Source organism: Castanea sativa, chromosome 3, assembly GCF_040712315.1.
Source record: "Castanea sativa cultivar Marrone di Chiusa Pesio chromosome 3, ASM4071231v1".
Taxonomy (NCBI): domain Eukaryota; kingdom Viridiplantae; phylum Streptophyta; class Magnoliopsida; order Fagales; family Fagaceae; genus Castanea; species Castanea sativa.
The window spans coordinates 15,877,479-15,896,998 of record NC_134015.1 but is presented as its reverse complement, the minus strand read 5'-3'; the positions used below and the strand labels follow the sequence as shown (position 1 = coordinate 15,896,998).

Here is a 19,520-nt window from a genome sequence, read left to right as displayed (position 1 = left end):
ACTATTCATATTTCAAAAACTTGTCTCAACAGTAAATTTAGAAAATTCTCAGGAATAAAATTCCAAAAGCTTCCCTCAATGCTATATGCCTATTTTTGTCCCCATCATTTTTGAAGATTCCAAGAATATATACACATATAACCGTTTTATTAAGAATTTAAGACACCTTCAATTTTGCTAATAATAATGCTTTTATTATCATTTTTTTTTAATGATACGTTAAACATTTTTTATATGTAGATAGTTGGAGAGGGAGAGGTGGAGATTAGTGGTGGGAGGGGGGGGGGGGGGAATATCTAAAGTTTTACCCTCCTTTAGTTTAATAAGGATAATTTTAACCACTGCGCACTCTTGGTGCAGTGGTCATTAATTCCACAAGTATAAATGTTTGTGAGATGTGGGAGGCAAGGGCCAAAATTCAAGTCTCTAGGAGGTAACTTCACACACATTTACACTTAGATTAGGCTAAAATAGAAATTCTATCTTGTATAAAAAAAAAAAAAAATTAAGGTATGTGTAGATTTTATTTAATAACCCCCTTTGTATTTTTGTTTATTTATTGCAAAACTTCCTTCAAAGTAATGTTGCAAAAGTAAAAATGTCTCATTTTTATTATTATATATATATATATATATATATATATATATATATTTATATATAAATAAAGTATATGTTTCGAAAAGTACATGAATTAGAAATCTTAAATTTTGTAAGTAAATACTCTTCTTTTACTAAAAAATAAACCTCTTATTATTTTTTAGAAATTTTATGTCCATAACATTTTTATAAGATTTTCACATCAATCCTAAGTGACAATATGTTACAGAAAGCTCAAGGAGACAACGAAGGGGGATGGATTGAAAGCAATTTGTTCAGCACAACTGACCACTTCATGAGGCCCTGCTTCTTCTCGGCCAACACCCATAAGATCAAGGTAATATAGGTAATGGGATATGATGTTGTTCATGGACTCATTATCACGTTGACCGCAAACAAGATCTTCTTAAAGCACATTCATGGTCGCTCCAAAACCAGAGACACGCTTGGCCAAAGAGTCATTATTAGTGGATTTCCAGAGGCCAATAAAGCTACGTGTGCTGAAGGTTGATGCTCAATAATTGGTGTCATCCATCTCCATATTGCAACTTGGAAGGCTAGGGTAGCATTTTGTTCAATATATTCTGGATGGTTCAACAAATCCACCTTCAGATCTTTACCTACTTCTCCATAATTGTGGTTCTTATTAATAGCAACCGTAAAGAAAGCTGATTGGATTAAGGGATGCAACAATGAATTGATCAACAAAAAAATCTTCTCAAGTAGGAAACAAGAGACACATACATCTCATAAAGAAAAAAAAGACACATACAAGTCTTAGCGTAATAGAAAAATGAGTCTAAATCTTCTGTTTCACTTTTCCTACTTCACTTTATACTCCACCAATAAAAATTTGCCACGTGTTCACTGAATTAATTAAATACTACTATTAATAAATAACGGTAGCATTAATAAGTCAATAATGATAGTATTTAATTAATTAGGTGAGCACGTGACAAGTTTTTATTGGTAGAGAATAGAGTGAAGAAGGAAAAGTGAGACAGAAGATATAGAAAAAGTGAGTTGCACTTTTTTTATATTTAATTAATTAGGTAAACACGTGACAAGTTTTTATTGGTGGAGAATAGAGTGGAGAAGGAAAAGTGGGACAGAAGATCTAAAAAAAGTGGGTTGCACTTTTTTATATATTTAAGAATCAGTTACTTAGATTTCGTTTGGAGAATGCATAACTTTACATACTCATATTTGAATTATGCTAGAAAAGGAACTCATTTTGATGTTTTGTTAACATCTAAACATAAAACTTCTGTGGGAGTTTCAACATAGGATAAAATTGAGCAATATAAGATGAGAAAACAATTCAAACACATAAATTAAAAGAATGTACAATTATTGTTAGTTTTATAGAAAAGATAGATACCAATAGATAGGCAGAGCACCTCGACCATAGTATGCAACTCTAGGAGCACATGGATAAGTATTTTTGTAGTGCTCATCACAATAATTGTATGAGTTGGAATTCATTTCCATATTATAACATAAACCCCATGATAATGGTTCCTTGATAGCCACTTTATATCCACCTGCAAAAATATTATTCACTTTTACTTTGTATAGAGAGTGAGTGCGTGAGCGAAAGGCCTTTGACCATATGTAGCTTATAGATAAATTTAATTACACAACCAATTCTAGCTCCGAATTCATTTTATTTCAACTTTAAACCCAATATGTTTTTAAGGAAAAACGAATCTACTTAAACTACACTCATTAGATTCACTTACAACCTATACCTTCATTCATTTGCTAAAAAATTATTAGATTCAAACTTAAAATTAAGATTCTAATCATAATTAAGCCTCATTCCAACATGACCCTAATAAATAATATAAATTGTTAACCTTTTCATAATGAGTAACATTCTTTTTCACTTTAAATTAATTTAATCAAATAAACGGGTAACAAAGCCCAAATTATACTATGTGACATCAATTCTTAATAGATTAAATAACTAAACGACATAAAAGATTTAAAACATTAAAGTCCATTCCAATTGTATCAAATTAAAAATTATGTGTGTGTTTGTTTCTTAAAAAAAAATAAAAAACTTTCTTGTTTTGGATATTTCAAACAAATTAAAAGTCATGATTGTTTTTGATATATCAAATAATCAATAATATCTATTTTTGGGTGAACAAATATTTTATAGAGGTCAAAAAAATTCTTAAAATAATTGGTAAAAAGAGATTAAGAAAAACAGATAATAATATCTTTAAGATTTATCCAAGTTGAAAAAGATCCAAACCAAACAGTCCCCTAGGCCTACAATAAATTTTTTTAAAAGTTTAAACACAGTACACACTTTGATCAAACCCCTACAAAATTTGAACCCTCACATATGAAATCAAGACCAGGCAAGAAAGAAATCCTCTCTCTCTCTCTCTCTCTCTCTCTCGCTCTCTCTCTCTCTCTCTCTCTCTCTCTCTCTCTCTCTCTCTCTCTCACATACGCACACACATATTCAACCAAACCAACGAGACAAAAACCCAAATTAAAATTTCCTAAGACAAAATCTCTTTGATGAAGTAGTACTCACAGGAGGTTTTGGTGCCAGCATGGGCAAAGAAAAGCTGCAACTTCTTTAGTTCCAAAGAAGTTTGAGTTCAAGTAAGTAGTGCCAAAGCCATAGGGCTTATACTCTGCAGAGGCAGTGATAATATAGTGGTAGTCCCAAAAGCCCTTTGCATGGGCCTCAAGGGAGTTCTAGATTGAGAATGTTAGGACATATGTAGAACTTTTTAGAGACATATGTTATGTAAATTAGCTAATTCTTCGACAAAACGCACTTGACTTGTAATTGGGTAGATCTAGGATGGGTTTAGTACTTTAAGGAACAAGAGTTTAAGTTTAGTATTGAAGCCATACAAATCTGTCCAAGAAATAAGTGAAGAAATGTTGTTTATTAAAACTCGACAGATATCTCGACAGATCATATCTATCGAGGTTTAATGCTGATACTAGATAGCAGCTCGACAGAAGCTGTATCTGTCGAGAATTACGAAATTTGTATTTCCAGATTAGATTTCACGCATATCCATGTGTGTTGTGTAGGGTTTCTTTTCTTACAACCCTAAACATATATAAAGATTATTTTAAGGATCGTCACACTTGATGCAAATGTTGTTGCAATTGTTGTTACACACATATTGTGACCGGAGACAATTTGCCCTAGTTCATCATATTCTTTAAAGAAGCTATTGTGTCTCTGCGCCAAGGGTTTTGTAACCAATGAGCTTCTTGATCTTAATCGTTGGATGAACTAAAGAACTTTGCAACCAACATCTTCCTCAAGTTAGTGTATTATTCACGTACTGGAATTCATGCATCATTGGTTAGTCACGTATTGAGAACCATGCAGTGAAAGGAGAGATTCTCACTACATCATAAGTCCAATTGGGTATTGGGGTAAGGGTTCAACTATAGGTTGGTATTAGGTACTAGGATTCCTTCTACTTGTAACCGCTTGTTTTGATAATAGTGGATTCTCGAGAGTGGTGACCTTAAATTCACCAGATGGGGTTTTGCCTTGGTAGTTTTCCCCATTCGTAAACAAATCACTTGTGTCAAATTTATTTTCCACTGAATTTAACTTAGTTGGTGATTTTTTTGTACTACCATATTTATTGCTTGTACTTGAATCAAATTAATTAACTTGGCTAATTAATTGATTAATTTATCAAAAGAGTTAATACATTCTTGACCTATCAAGTGGTATCAGAGTGGGCACACTCTGATTAGGTTTAATTTTTACTGTATGATTCATTGACCCCTATTTGTCATGGATAGAGGAAAATCTCTAATTATACCCCATTTATTTGATGACACTAACTATGCATACTGGAAAGTATGCATAAGAGTTTTCTTGCAGTCTTTAGATGAGAAAGTGTGGCAAGCTATAAAAATTGGTTGGACTAAGCCAAAGGAAGCACCGGCTGATTGGGATGATGCCAAAATCAAAGTGGCAAACTTTAACAGCAGAGCATTGAATGCTTTATTCAGTGCGGTCATCAATGAGGAGTTCAAAAAAATATCCTCTATTGAAATTGCTAAGGAAGCATGGATCATCCTCTAAACAGCCTATAAAGAGACTAAGGCTGTCAAGGATTCAAAGCTTCAAAGGCTTACTACGAGCTTTGAAGATATTAAGATGGATGAGGATAAGTCGTTTGATGAGTTCTATGCCAAGCTGAAGGACATAGAAAACTATTCCCAAACCCAAGGTTGTAAGAAAGGTGCTCAGATCTCTGTCTGAAAGATTCCATGCCAAGATCACTGTCATTGAAGAATCAAAGGACACTGACAAAATTCCTTTAACAGAGTTGGTTGGTAACTTGCAAACCTATGAGTTGGGTTTGACTAGGATCGGGAAATCAAGCAAAAGTAAGAGCATGGCACTGAAGACCAAAAGCAATGAGACCAATGAGTCTTTTGATAATGAAAATTCCAAGACAAAATCCTAAATCACTAGGCAAATCAAGAAGTTTATGAAGAATGCCAATGCGAGAGGATTCGACAAGGACCGAAAGCAATCCAACTCTTCACAATTCAAGAGCCAAGATAGAGGAAAGAAGGATGCTAAGGATGGTGTTTAGTACACTGTTCCCTCTAGACCAAAGTGCTTTAGATGTCAAGGTTTTGGACACATGAAACAAGACTGTCCAACATGTCTCAAGGTAATTGGGAAAAGTAAGGCACTTGCTGCTACATTGAGTGACACTAAGCCTGTGGATGAGTCAAATGACAATGATGACGAGGGAATCTTGAATGCCTTCACTGCCACAGTGAATCCTACTGAGGGGATATTCGAAGAGGTAGATGAAGAAGAGGACTTGATGGAGTCTAAGTTTGAGAAAATGGATGAACAAGGTGGCATCCATACAACCTATACTAAGTTGTACAAGATTTTTGAGAAGCATGAGAAACTTTATAGGCTGACCGCCAAGAAACTGAGTGATGTGGAGCTAGATTGAAAGGAACTCTCTACAAAGGTTGATGAAACAAATCAAATCATTGGAACTTTGCAGTTTGAAAACAACTTCCTTGCTAAAAAGATAAAGAAGCTTGAAGCAGAACTATTCTAAGTTAGAGCTTAATTGGAGAGGACTTCCAGTGCAAAGCTCGATGAGATGCTAAGCTCTTAGAAACATGCTTTTGATAGAACCAGTTTGGGGTATGATTTCTCTTCTCTTAATATTACCTCCTCTAGTACGATTGTGTTTGTCTCACCTACTAATAATGTTAATTATGAGAACAATGAATGTAAAACTAAAATAGCTAGTGAGAACATAGACAGGAGCAAATCCATTCTAGGAGCACCCTCTAAGCTTGAAAAGAAAGAGACTAGAAACCTTAGGACTAAGAAGGTTAATAACAAAAAGTCTCAATCAAAGAAGCCGCATCTCTGTCATTACTGTGGAGCTTCAAGGCATACTCGTCCAAATTTGCTACAAGTGGTTAGCCACTTAACAAAGCAATAGTATGCTCTCATCCGGAAACCAAAATCAATTTCCATCCTCTTTTGCTCCTCTTGAAGATCTTCTCAAGGCTCTCATGTTCCTTTCGAACTTGAATGGTTTCAACTCTTCCCTATCACCACCAGATCAAAGGTTCATTCAAAGGAAATGTTCTTCCAAGATGTGGAAGGAAAAAAGGCTTAAAGTGATTTATTCACTTTCTCTCTCTTTCTCTCTCTTTCTTTATGGTTATGCATCACTTGTGTGTTTTGCTTTCTTATTTTTGGGCCAGTCTAGTTTTATGCTTTGTTTGTTTAACATGTTTTTGTTTATTTTTTTTCAGTTTTGTTTTATTTTTTTTTCCTAAAAATTAAAAAATAAATTGAAAATCAGAAAAATACAAAAACAGTGTGTTTTGTGTACATTGGTAATTGTATACCTTGGATTGCCATTGAAACAAAGTTTTCTAAACTTTGTGGCTCGTGTTTGTGATGAGTACGGTTCAGTTTTCTTTTATGCTTAATACTTATATCCCTCTTTTTGACGGAAAGGACTAGAAACTCCTAAGAAAAAGACATAAATAACCATCTCACCACTAAAACCCGCCAATCATGTATAACATCTGTTTGCCTCGGCATAGCAAAATTGTGATATTTTTTGGCTTACATAATTAGGTTTTTCTTCTCTCTTTCTATATATGCTCATGCATGATATGTTCAAAAAGAAAATATGCAAAAAAACTCAAAAGCAAAAAGAATCAAAATGCTTTTAAATATGGTTGCAAGCGTGTTTCTAAGAGACGTGAGAGTTATAGGATGTACCTCGAAGGTGATATTCTCCATCAAGCAGTTATGATTGTGTGTGAGTGATATTGATTTTCTCATATCTCAAATTGTCATAATATGAGACACTTATGCACTCTTGTTATGTTTTCACACACAACATGAAAATTCTTTGCTACTTTTGATACATGTTCAGGTACAATGTGATTTGGCTATCATAAGGAATGTATGTGTTAATGTATCTTCACTAAACTGTTTAGACTTGTTTTTGAAATATAAAATTGGTTAGACTTGTTTAGTGTGTATGTGTGTGTGTATGTTTTGGATCATAAATGCTTTGTATTTTCTTGTTGAGAGATGTTTTTGAGAGTTTAACATGTTGATTGGATCTATGTTTGAATAGCTTGCTTGTTACATTCATCTCTATGTGTTTTTCCCTCTCTTTGAAAAACTCTATATTATCAAGCTCGACAGCTTCTCGACAGATTCTTATCTACCGAGCCCCTTAGACTTCCTTTCTCGATTGAAGTTAGCGCATACTCGATCCATTAAGCTTTCTGGAATTTTTCCTGATAGCTTCTTGACAACTTCTCGATCCATCGAGAAACTTTCTGTCTAGCCGATAGATTTTCGACAGAATCTTGATCCATTGAAGTACTTTTGCCATCGATAGATTCTCTACAGCACCTCGACAGATTCATATTTGTCGAGATTTAGTGCTCAATAAATCTCAATAGCTACTCGATCCATTGAGCTGCGATTTCTATATATATAATCAGCGTGAAATTAGATTCATTTTTCTCACTTATCTCTCGACAGAAAATCTTTTCTCTCCCTCCAAACACTCTCTTCTTACTCAAATCCCTCTACCCACGTGATTTTCGGCCTAGACCAAGATCAAATCACTAGGTAAGTGTCCTAAATCCTTCATTCTTCATGCATTCATGCTTTTTAGACCTAGGTTTTGAGGTTTTTGAAAATTGGGGGGGGTTTTTGAGGTTTTTGTGAAATTTTTGGGTTGGGTGTTGTTTATTTAATGCTAAATAATCATGCATTGCATTCCATTAGCATTTTCACAATGTTTCATGCATTTAGATATGTGCTTGATTGTTGAAAATTATGTGCTGGTAGGTTGGGATTGGGTTTCAATCCATTATGCAATTTATGTTTAGCACGTCATATGTTCATGCATATTTCTCTCTTTCTTGGATGGACTGCGCATGGCACCCAAGTGCAAATCTAATCTGACTCAAAACCCTTTTCGTTTCGAGTCATCATCTTCTTCTGATCTTCCCATTCCCCCTCTTCACGTTTAGTTCCATGAAGAGAAGGCCCATAAGGACTTCTTTGAGAACTTTTCTAAACCTGACGTTCATCCGAAGTGCCATATGATTCTGTCAGACTTTGCCGACACTTCTTTACCTGATGTCAATCACACTCGGGGATAGGAATCTCTCTGTGAGATACCATTGAGGTATCCCATCATGTTCATATAGGAGTTTTACTCTAATATGTACAGTATCAACACCTCTGTACCTCAGTTTGCTACGCACATTAGAGGTACACGTATCATAGTCATTCCGGATCTTGTATTTGAGATGCTACACATCCTGTGGGTAGCGCATCTTAACTACCCTACTTGTTAGTGTCTGAGGACTGTGTCCAAAGATGCGCTTCTGTTTCACTTCTGTGAGACACCCTTCATATGGGGTGAGCATCAAAACACCCCATGCTTGGGCTTTGGAGGAGATTCCTTAATATGGTAATAACATTTGTTCTTACTCTGCTGTCTCATTATAACTCCATCACAGAGCCTCGTACTCGATTTTTGTTATCCTTCTTAGAGGACTTCTCTATAGACTTCTCTTTACTTTTCATTACCTCAATCATAGATGTCTATAGGAATAAAACGACTCGTGATAAGCTCATCTTTCCTTCGGCTATCACGCAGTTGCCTTACCATTTTTCCGTCCCTATTCCTAATTCTCCCTACTCTATTGTCATAGGTGTCATCAGCGCAGCGTCTATTCGACGGAGTGATGCCCAACTTTGATTGAAGTGGCCACGGATAGAGACAAATAATCCTCCAACATCTTATGTTCCTTCTACCTCCGCTCCTTCTTCGGGTGGCGGTGTGACTCTTAAGGCTATCACTACTGAGTGCATGGATGCTTGCCTTGATACTCTCACTACTAAGTTGTATAAAGTGACAACCATGTTAGTTTTATTGCATGACAATAGGCTCGCCTCGGTGGTTTCGCCGTTTCTCCTTCTCCCTCTCCTTCTCTAGAGGCTTCGACAGATGAGGCTGGTGATGATGGTGCTGATGATGATGATGATGATAGGGATGAGGATGCTAACTCTTCTAGTGATGATGAGACGACGACGTTTCAGTGACTTACTCGTTGTCATTCGTGACAAAAAGGGGGAGTAGTTTTGGGATGATGAGAGTAGTCTTGTACTTAAGGGGAGGGTTAGCATAAGACATTTTTGTTAGGGGGAGTGTCCATATTTTGAGGGATGTAGTGAGGATTTTATGTACTTTTCTTTTCTTTATCTTTAGTTACATTATCCTCTTGTACACTGGTCTTGTGACCATTTATTTATGACATACATTATATTTATTTTCATTTATATACATATATATATATATATATATATATAATGATGTATGTTTTTTTTTTCACCTTTCTCTCCATGTGTTGTTTCTTTTATCTTTTTATACACATGTTTCTTTATATATGCAATCCTTTATTTCCGTTTCACACGAAGATACTTTAATGAGTTTTGTTTAAAATGTTTCAGAAAGACAGGTTGTGAAAATTTATCATTCCACGAACTCTCTTCTTGCAAAATTTTTCAAGAGTTTGTGTTAAGATTAGATTTTATTGTATTCAACAAGTGTTTATGAGTTTAGCGATTTAAGACTTCTTTCATAATTCATTTGTTTGTTGTGGTTTTGTCATGGATTGCCATAGGGGAGATTGTTAGGACATATGTGGAACTTGTTATAAAAATATGTTATGTAAATTGGCTAATCCTTTGACAAAAAACACTTTACTTTTAATTGGGTAGATCTAGGATGAGTTTAATACTTCAAGGAACAAGAGTTCAAGTTTAGTATTGAAGTCATGCATATCTATTTAAAAAACAAGTGAAGAAGTGCTGTTCATTAAAGCTCGATAGATATCTCGATAGATCATATTTATCAAGGTTTAATGCTAATCCTTGACAGCAGCTCGACTAAAGTTGTATTTGTTGAGAATTACAAAATTTGGATTTTCAGATCAGTTTTCACGCATATCCATATGTATTTGTGTAGGGTTTCTTTTCTCATAACCCTAGACATATATAAGGATTATTTTAAGGGTCGTCACACTTGATGCAAAGGTTGTTACAATTGTTTTTACACACATATTGTGATTGGAGACAATTTGTCCTAGTTCATCACATTCTTTGAAGAAGCTACTGCGTCTTTGCACCAAGAGTTTTGTGACCAAAGAGCTTCTCAATTTTCATCTTTGGATGAACTGAAGAACTTTGCAGCCAACATCTTCTTTAAATTAGTGTGTTAGTCGCGTATTGGGAATCCGTGCATCATTGGTTAGTCACGTATTGAGAACCGTGTATTGAAAGGAGAGATTGTCACTACATTACAAGTCCAATTGGGTATTGGGATAAGAGTTCAATTATAGGTTGGTATTAGGTACGTACTAGGATTCCTTTTGCTTGTAACCACTTGTTTTGATAATAAAGGGTTCTTGGGAGTGATGACCTTAAATTCACTTAGTGGGGTTTTGCCTTGGTAGTTTTCTCCATTCGTAAACAAATCACCTGTGTCAAATTTATTTTCTACTGCATTTAACTTAGTTGGTGATTTGTTTGTGTTACCACGCTTATTGCATGTAATTGAATCTAATTAATTAACTTGGCTAATTAATTGATTAATTTACCAAATAGGTCAATACATTCCTGACTTATCAGAGAACATGTTCTCAAACTGGTCGCTTTGCAAGTAGTCTGTGATAGTCCCATCACAGCATCGAAATGTAATGGTGCGGCTCTTCCCACTACCTTAACAACATTGAGTTTTTGAGCATGCTCCATTTTCACAAGGTAGCTTCTGGCTCCAAGAAAAATTGGGACAATTAGCAAGAGCTAATAATATCAATGCCGTTGTTAAGAGAGGTCTATACTCCATTTTTTGCATTGTAACAATGAATGTATTAACAAGGCTGGTGGAGTTTGAGCTTTGTAGAGAGATATGTACCTTCCTATATACTGGGTGCTGGGAGAAGGAAAGGTAAACAAAATATAGTCAAGTGCAACTGTGAAAGTCATCTTTCGCGCGCGTTTCTACTTTCTTCTTTACTTTACTTTACTTTTTTATTTTTAATTATTTTTCTTATTCTGGAGAGGTTCTTCTTCCCTTAACTGAATTGATAAGTTTTTACAGATTACATACTTTTTTGCGCTTCGAGATGAAAGTTTGTGCGACTTAGAATTATTGCTCCAAAAGGAAAAGGAATAAAGTTAAATGGAGGACTCGGGGATTGTTGGTCTATGTCTGCCAGTATATTTCATTCACATTGGATTGATGCTGTGGGACACAAAGAGAAAGACCAATTTGAGCTTCCTTTAATTTAAGGAAAATAATTCTGTTTATACACTTAACACGTGACATGCTTTACAATTACAGGGAATGCACGTCATATCTACAGACAATATTTTTTTCACTATTTTATTCCCATAATTGGTTCATGGTTTGTTGTGATCTAAGCATAATAAAAAATAATTTTTTTGAAGACTATAGAAATGAAATTAATGATATATATAGCCGGATAAAAATGATGTTGGTTTAATCACAATATAAACCTTATTAACAATTATAAAAAATATTGTGCCACTAATTAATACATGGATATTTAGGTTATGTTTGATAACAGTTTTTTATTTTCTATTATCAAAAACTTGTTTTTGAGAATGTAAAGAAAAAATTATTTTATTTTATTTTAAAATAAAAAACATGTTTAGTTAGTTGAAATTTAAAAAGAAAATTGAAAAAAAAGGAAAATACTAAAATATGTTGTTACAAAGATTTGAACTCTAATGCTAACTTATTAAATGAGATAGATTCATTAATTCAAATGCGTGTTTTTATTAACTTTTGAAAAATAAAAACTGAAAACAACATTTTGCATATTTTCAGTTTCTTTCACAAATTGAGCTGTGGGAATAGTTTTCATTTTATGTTCATTTTGAGTTGCCATACAAGTTTTTTAATCTCAAAAATAGAAAATTGGTTTTGAAAACAGAAGATAATTAACAAGAAAAAACAGTCACCAAACATACCTTTATATTGTGATTAAACCAACAATAATACATCCATAACACATTTATCAATAATACATGCATATTTATATTTTTAAAAAATCATAAGCATCTATCTATTAAAAAGAAAAAAAAATGGTACATGTATATTATAAATATCAGCCCATTTCCATACATGCGTAATATTTATAAATAAAAAAAATTCAAAATAAAACCAAAGAGCGAAAAAAATTTCATAATTTTCTTATAATAGTTTGTTTTGATTTGTGCATAATAAAAGAGTGGTAGACTAATGTTCTGTTTTAACTTACTATGTTAGCAAATTGTCACTCATATATATATATATATACATCATAACGAACTGTTAAAAAAAAAAGTTGTGAAAATTTTGGGCCCCAAATTTCTACTTTGATTTATTTTGCTATGTTTGTCTTAGTGAGAATGCTATATTCAAGTTCAGTCAATTTCCAAATTTAAGTGTGGTCAGTTTCTTGCATCTTAAAAAATGAAAAAAAAAATGTTTATATTCCAAATAAGTATAATCTCAACAAAAAATTTAGGAAAAATCTCATGAAGAAAATTTCCTTGAGCTTCCCTAAATGATAAACGTCCTTCATGATTTTCCCATCTTTTTGCACAATTCCAACATACACTGAACACGATGAATGCATGATTAAATCCTATAACACATTTCTTTCATTTAAGTTTAGCTGGATCAAAATTATTTCTCCACTTTTGGTTAAAATCGGCTTAACCCAATGTAGGGCTTAAAAGCGAAAATTTTAGGTAGGATTTTTTTTCTTATATTTAAATATTAATTGAAGAATATTTACACTTTGATTTTTTTTTATTCATTTAAAATTCAAATTTTCTTACTTTTGAGATGCAAAAATACTAATAACATTTTTGTGTTGTAAATTCAGCTTACATTTCTTTTTCAATAGCTTTTATGGCTTATTCATTTTATCATTTTTGTTATATAATCGATCTAAAATAGGATGTCTATTCCTTTTAATTTTAAAAAATTTATTTCTCCTGAGTTGATCAATTGTAACATCTACATATAATGCGTAACATGTATATTATAGCAATATTCTATAAGTGATACATATATTAGAGCATTTTCAACAGTTTCTCTATCTCCATTTTTTAGATTATAATTGCTACAGTGCTTCTTTACAAGTAGAGAACACGGTAGCTTTTACTATTCATATTTCAAATGTTTTTATTATTATAATAATTAGGTATTGAATAAAAAAATGTTAGAAAATGTGTAGTTGTTAAAAAATGAATAAAAAATAAATGAAGAAGTAATATTTAAATGAGATGGAGAAAATGATAGAGAACTTGTTAAAAAGAGTATTTGAAAAAGTAGGTAAGTAAAAGCTAAATATTACTGTTCATTGTTCAAACAGTACAAAAATTTAAATAAGTTGCTGGAGATGCCTTTAAAAAGAGAATCTAGACTTTTATATAATCTGTCCTTTTTCAAGGATCGAAGAAGGAGCTAATATCTTCATGGAAATACTCTCACGTGAAACCTATACATCACTTGTTACTAGAGATACTTCTACCAAACCCAAAACCTTGATGTGTTTTCCCCAAAACTTGTGCTTTCTTTACGTCGAGTAAGCATGGAAAGGGAAAAACGACTTTTTTTCAAGGATCCAAGAAGAAGTTGATATCTTCGTGGAAATACTCTCGTGTGAAACCTATACCACTTGTTACGAATGGGATACCTAGGACTACATCGATTTTCAAGGTTCTCTTCAAGCAGTACTAGACTCAATATTTACTACGCTGCTCGCCCAGTTAGGTTCGCAATAGTATTTATGAAACCAACCACCCACCCACCAATAACCATTAACCACTATATCTGATGATGCCGAAGAAATCACCAGTAAGCTGCGAGTACTCCTCCCTTCGATTGAAGCAACACCTGCGAAGAGAAAGTAGGTGATCGACAGAGAGCACCGGTGTGGTGCCGGCCAAAGACCCTCCGACGATCAAGTTAGAGTCTTTTAAACAACCCTAGAGTGCCAGAGTTGAGATAATTGTGCGTACCTTTTGTCATGAGGGTTTCTGGGGTTTATATAGTGGTGTAGAGCCGAAATAAATGCCTTGGCGAGGAAGTACTTTCCTTTTAGAAGAGCAATTCGCGGATCTTTGCATATCGTATAGAACTCTTTTCCTTATAGGGATCTTTTTGACTAAGACCAAACGTGTAGCGAAAGAACTTTCCTTATATTCACGTATGTAGAAGTCAAGATAGATTAGGAATGGAGGCTGGATTACTCCTTCAGCTTTTTTCTACCAAGGTCATCAACCGACATGCACCTCCTGTACTGCCGTCAGCCTGGATACGTTGCCAGAGATACCGTCAGCTAGGGACCTTCACAAGCTTGGCCGTCAGTCTTGACTTCGCTATTTTGATCCTTTAGCCTAACGTCGCCACGTAAGGGGTGTGGCTTTGAACGTCAAAAGAGGTGTCAATGACACTGGCTGACGGATAGTATATTTCCGTCAGCTTCTTAATGTGCCGTCAGCATGTAATAACGTCACTTATCAATATCTTCCTCCTACAAACCCAAACCTTACTGAGATATATCTTACAAACCCCAAACATTGCTTTGTTTTCTTCCCCAGACCTTGTTGTGCTATCTTTACGTTGAAAATTAATGAGTTTATGGTTTAAGTTTGAATAGTTTATGACCACTAGGTTCCTAAGAGTAATGAGTTTATAGTTTAAGTTGAAATAGTTTTGGAATTGTAATACTTAATTTTGTTTTATATTAAACGGTAAATATTTATATAAAAAATAATCAAATATAAAGAAGTATTAATTGAATTAGAAAATTCTTAACAATTAAATTATCTACCATGAAGCTTCTAAAAATATAGACTGAATTTGAAACAGTCTCTCAATTATAGATTAAAATTAAATTTGTTCGAAAATTAATTACTAAAAAAAGGCTAAAAAGAAAACTGAGAAAGGTAAAGAAAAAGACAATTTTTTTAAAATATATTAATGGAGGACTAGCTCGGGGATTGCTGGTCTCTGTCGGCCCCATTCTTTCGTTCGCATTGGATTGATGCCGTGGGACACATAGAGAGACCAATTTGACTTCCTTTAATATAAGGAGAATAATTAAGCTTCCTGTACAATTGGCGGCTTGGTGATTGTCCTTTACACATGTATGTGACATGCTTAATTGACCGGCCATGAACGTAAATATTTATGGACATAATATTTGTTTACTATTTGTTTCCATAATATGTATTTATTTATTTATAATTCAACAGTTACAAAGAGAGCGATAGATTTGAATATTGTAAGAGATATAAAACCAAAGGCACAAAACATTTTCATAATTTCATTTTAATAAACGGAAGTTTTTTTATTTATTAAATTTTTATTGATGTATAATGAAAGTGAAGTCAATGAAACATCCTTCTTGTTTTATCTATCTTTTTACAAACAATTCCAACAATGATTACGCCGTACAGGCTGAGTGTGTAAGGAAATCCAATAATAAATTTCTATCTTTTATGTTTAGCTGGACCAAAATAATTGCATCTCTTTTAGTCAAGTTCGGCTCAACTCATTGTGGGGTCTAAAGTGAATATTTTGAGTGGGGTTCTTTTGTTATATTTAAACATTAGTTGCATAATATTTATAATTTGATTTTTTATTTAAAAATATATTTTTTCTAGCTTTTCAAGATGCAAAAATGTTAAGTATGTGTTTACACTACAAAAAACTGGCCAGTTCTACCGTGGTTGATTTTAAAAACCGCTACTATAGATACTATATTGCAATGCTTTAAGAAATTACTAGTAGAGCTATTATTAAAATTCTGCTAATATTTATTTTTCAATTGATACTATAGTTAATCCACTTAATTGCTTTTGCGACATAGTTGATTTTAAATATGATTTTATCAATTTTAATATTCAAAAATTAATTTCTTAGACCAATTTTCTTCTAAAAAAAAAATCTTAGACCAAATTTAACGTATATATCTTTAGTAATATTCTGTAAGTGACACACACATTAGGAAGAGAATCTAGTTTTTTTTTTTTTTTTTTTTAATGTAATTGTGTATGTTAATTGGAGTATTTTCATCTATTTGTAGAACTTCTTTTAAAACTTGTATTTCGAAAATAAGTTGAAACCATCAATATTAGAATAAATATCATGTTGGAGATAGTCGCTAACTCTTGGCAATGTTAGATTTTAGGCATTATATATACATTGGATTTCAATAATGAATTTGTTTGGAAAACTATTAATTCTGATTTTAAACTTGAAGGAGAAAAAGAGAGAAAAGGAAAGAGTCATTTCACCTTCCATGTGCTTTAAAAAGTGAAAATTTTTACATGCACTCTTAAACTGCCGCAGATGAGTACAACATTTAAACAGAGGATAATTTTTTGAAATTTTACATTATTGTATAGATAAATAATGCATTGTATTGGCCAAGGGGCCGTCAAATTGTTTTTCTTAGTGAGAGGCCTTACATTTATAATTCTTATTGTTAATTACTATAAGACAAGCAAATAGTGTGATGAAGTTACACAATAACAGGACATAACTATAAAAAAAAAAAAAAATCAGAAGTTACACCATACTAACAAAAGACGGATAGAAATCAATACAAATATTTATTTTCCAAGCAACTTTATCATTACATAGAGACAAACAAACAGTTTATACAAACTCTTACTCTCCTACGTATTTAAACCTTTGCTTCGGTTGCTTAATAGGATCTTAGAACCATAATAATGCATTACGTACCTTAAAAAAAGGATTAGTTCAAGAAAGCTCAAGGAGATGAGGAAGAAAATGGATTAAAAACAACCTGCTTAGCACAACTAAGCACTTCATTAGGCCCTATTTCTTCTTGGTTAACACCCATAAGATCAAGGTAATAAAGGTAATGAGCTATGATGTTGTTCATGGACTCATTATCACCTTGACCGCAAACCAGATCTCCATAGAGTATATTCATGGTAGAACCAAAACCTGAAACTCGCTTGCCCAAGGTTGCATTCTTGTTGGGTTTCCAATAGTCAATAATGACTTCGTGTGCTGAAGGTTGGCGCTCCTTAATTGGCATCATCCATCTCCAAATTGCAACTTGGAAAGCTAGGGTGGCATTTTGTTCAATATATTCCGGATGGTTCAACAAATCCACATCCAGTTCTTTACCGGCTTCTCCGTAATTGTAGTTCCTATTGAAAGTATTAGAAAATATAATTTTTTTAGATTGCAGCATGCAACTATGAATTGATCTACAATAAATTCTTCTGGGTAGGGAACAAAAGACATATACACGTTTTACTGCAGTAGAAATTTTTTTTTCCTGAAAATTAGTTACCTAGAGTTCGATTGAAAATGCTTTAGGTGCTCTTACTTGAATTATGTTAGAAAAAGGATCTCATTTTAATGTTTTCTTTAACATATATACATTTAACTCCATCGAAGTTTCAATTTGGGATAAAATTGAACAATACTATATAAGAAAATAATTCAAATGCAAATTTGTAAAGGATGTATGATATGCCAAAGTGATTGAAAAAGTAGATACCAATAGATTGGTAGAGCACCCCGACTGTAATATGCAATTCCAGAAGTGCATGGATAAGTATTTTTGTACTGCTCATCACAATAATATGAGTTGGAATTCGTTTTCTTGTAATGGCATAAACTTGAAGCTGATGGTTCCTTAGTGGTCACGTTATATACACCTGAAATATATCATCCACTTTTACTTTGCATAGAGATTGAGTGAGTATAGGATCATTGTCTGTAGCTCAGATACAAATTTAATTACACACAACTCATGGATATATAGTGCTCCAGATTAAATCATATAGTTCCAACTTACAACCCAGTCGATTTTTAAAAGAAAAGGATCTACGTAAATCACTTTGTAAATTCAAATACAACCCGAAGCTTCATTCATTTGCTCGAAAAATGTAGGTTTCAAAAAATAAATTAAGGTTTTATTCATAAATATCATCCCAAAAAGACCCTAAACAATATAAAATGCGAAAATTTTCATTTGTTAATGTGTAAAATTTGTTTTCAGTTGAAATCATTTTAATCAAATACATGTTAAGAAAAGCCCAAATTATGCCCTGCAATATCAATTCTCTTAACGCATTAATCAACTAAACTCAAGAAAAGAAATTTTAAAATTAAAATTATGATTCTATATATTGATGATATTTCAGTTGATTAAAAATCATAGTCTTTATTACATATCCTATCTTTTGCTAACCAAATATTATATTGGGATAAAATAAAATTAGTAAAAATTGATTATTAATTAAACAAATCTAATCATATTTTAAGATTTTTTTTCACCTTGGAAAAGGAACCAAATCAAATAGACAACAATTAAGGAGGTGTTTCATAAAGTAATTTGAGATGAAATTTTTGTAGTTTTTTAAAATTTATATAAGTGAAAAATTATATAAAAATACATGTAAAGTTGTTTAAAATATAAAAATGTGAATTTAAAATTGTTTACCAAACAAACGGTAAGTATTCAAAGTTCAAATACAATAAGTTCATCAAAAAAAGAGTTCAAATACAATACAATACACATGGGTCCCACACAATATGTTCGGAGGGACCCATGTGGGTCCCACTCAGCATGTTGTAAGAGAGTTTAGTGTACACAACCGAAATATAATATTATTTTTCATATTGATCTAGTTTACTTAAACCCAAATTTGTACCCTCAAATCCATTTAGAACCTATGAAATCAAAGCCAGACAGAAAGAAGTCCTCAAACACATATATTCAACCAAACCAACAACATAAAATTCCAAATTAAAATTTAACAAAAGCGAAACTTTGAACTCACAGGAGGTTTTGGTGGCAACATGGGCAAGAAAAGCTGCAACTTCTTTGGTTCCCGTGAACTTCCGGTTGATGTACGTAGTACCAAAGCCATAGGGCTGGAAGTAAGCAGAGGCAGTAATAAAAGACTGGTAGTCCCAGAATGCCATATTTGCATGGCTCTCAACCTCAAGGGAGTCATGGTTTGAGAACATCTTCTCAAACTGGTTGATCTGGAAGCAGTCAGTAATGGCCCCCTCGACACAGCATCTTTTTGCTTTAAGCACGTGGCACTTGGGACATTCTATTGATACCCTCGGCACAGCATCCCCCTCGGCACAGCATGTTGAACCCCTTGCACATTGTAAGGCGTTACAATTCACAAGCATCACTAATATCAATGCCGTTGTCAAGAGTGCACAGCACTTATACTCCATTTTTTTAATGTAAAAATTAACAAGGGTGGAGTTGGAATAGAGGTCTGT

General features: G+C 33.2%; 1 protein-coding gene and 1 pseudogene across 1 annotated transcript; both read right to left on the bottom strand.

Moving 5' to 3' along the window:
- Positions 1–820: 820 nt before the first annotated feature.
- On the bottom strand, positions 821–12,265 carry LOC142628588 (chitinase-like protein 1; annotated as a pseudogene).
- A 4,564-nt stretch (positions 12,266–16,829) lies between these two features.
- Positions 16,830–19,520, bottom strand: LOC142629543 (chitinase-like protein 1). Its single transcript, XM_075803551.1, has 3 exons — positions 19,061–19,520; positions 17,773–17,932; positions 16,830–17,416 (listed from the first exon to the last, which is right to left on the bottom strand). The coding sequence occupies exons 1-3, from the start codon at positions 19,470–19,472 to the stop codon at positions 17,008–17,010; spliced, it is 981 nt and encodes a 326-aa protein (XP_075659666.1). The 5' UTR covers positions 19,473–19,520; the 3' UTR covers positions 16,830–17,007.

Bases quoted from the DNA above. Each gene is read 5' to 3' on its own strand.
- LOC142629543 (XM_075803551.1), bottom strand. From the start codon at position 19,472: ATGGAGTATAAGTGCTGTGCACTCTTGACAACGGCATTGATATTAGTG. The intron at 17,933-19,060 runs GTGAGTTCAAAG...GATATATTTCAG, and splicing joins TGTTGCCACCAAAACCTCCT to GTGTATATAACGTGACCACT. The intron at 17,417-17,772 runs GTATCTACTTTT...TACTTTCAATAG, and splicing joins GGTGCTCTACCAATCTATTG to GAACTACAATTACGGAGAAG.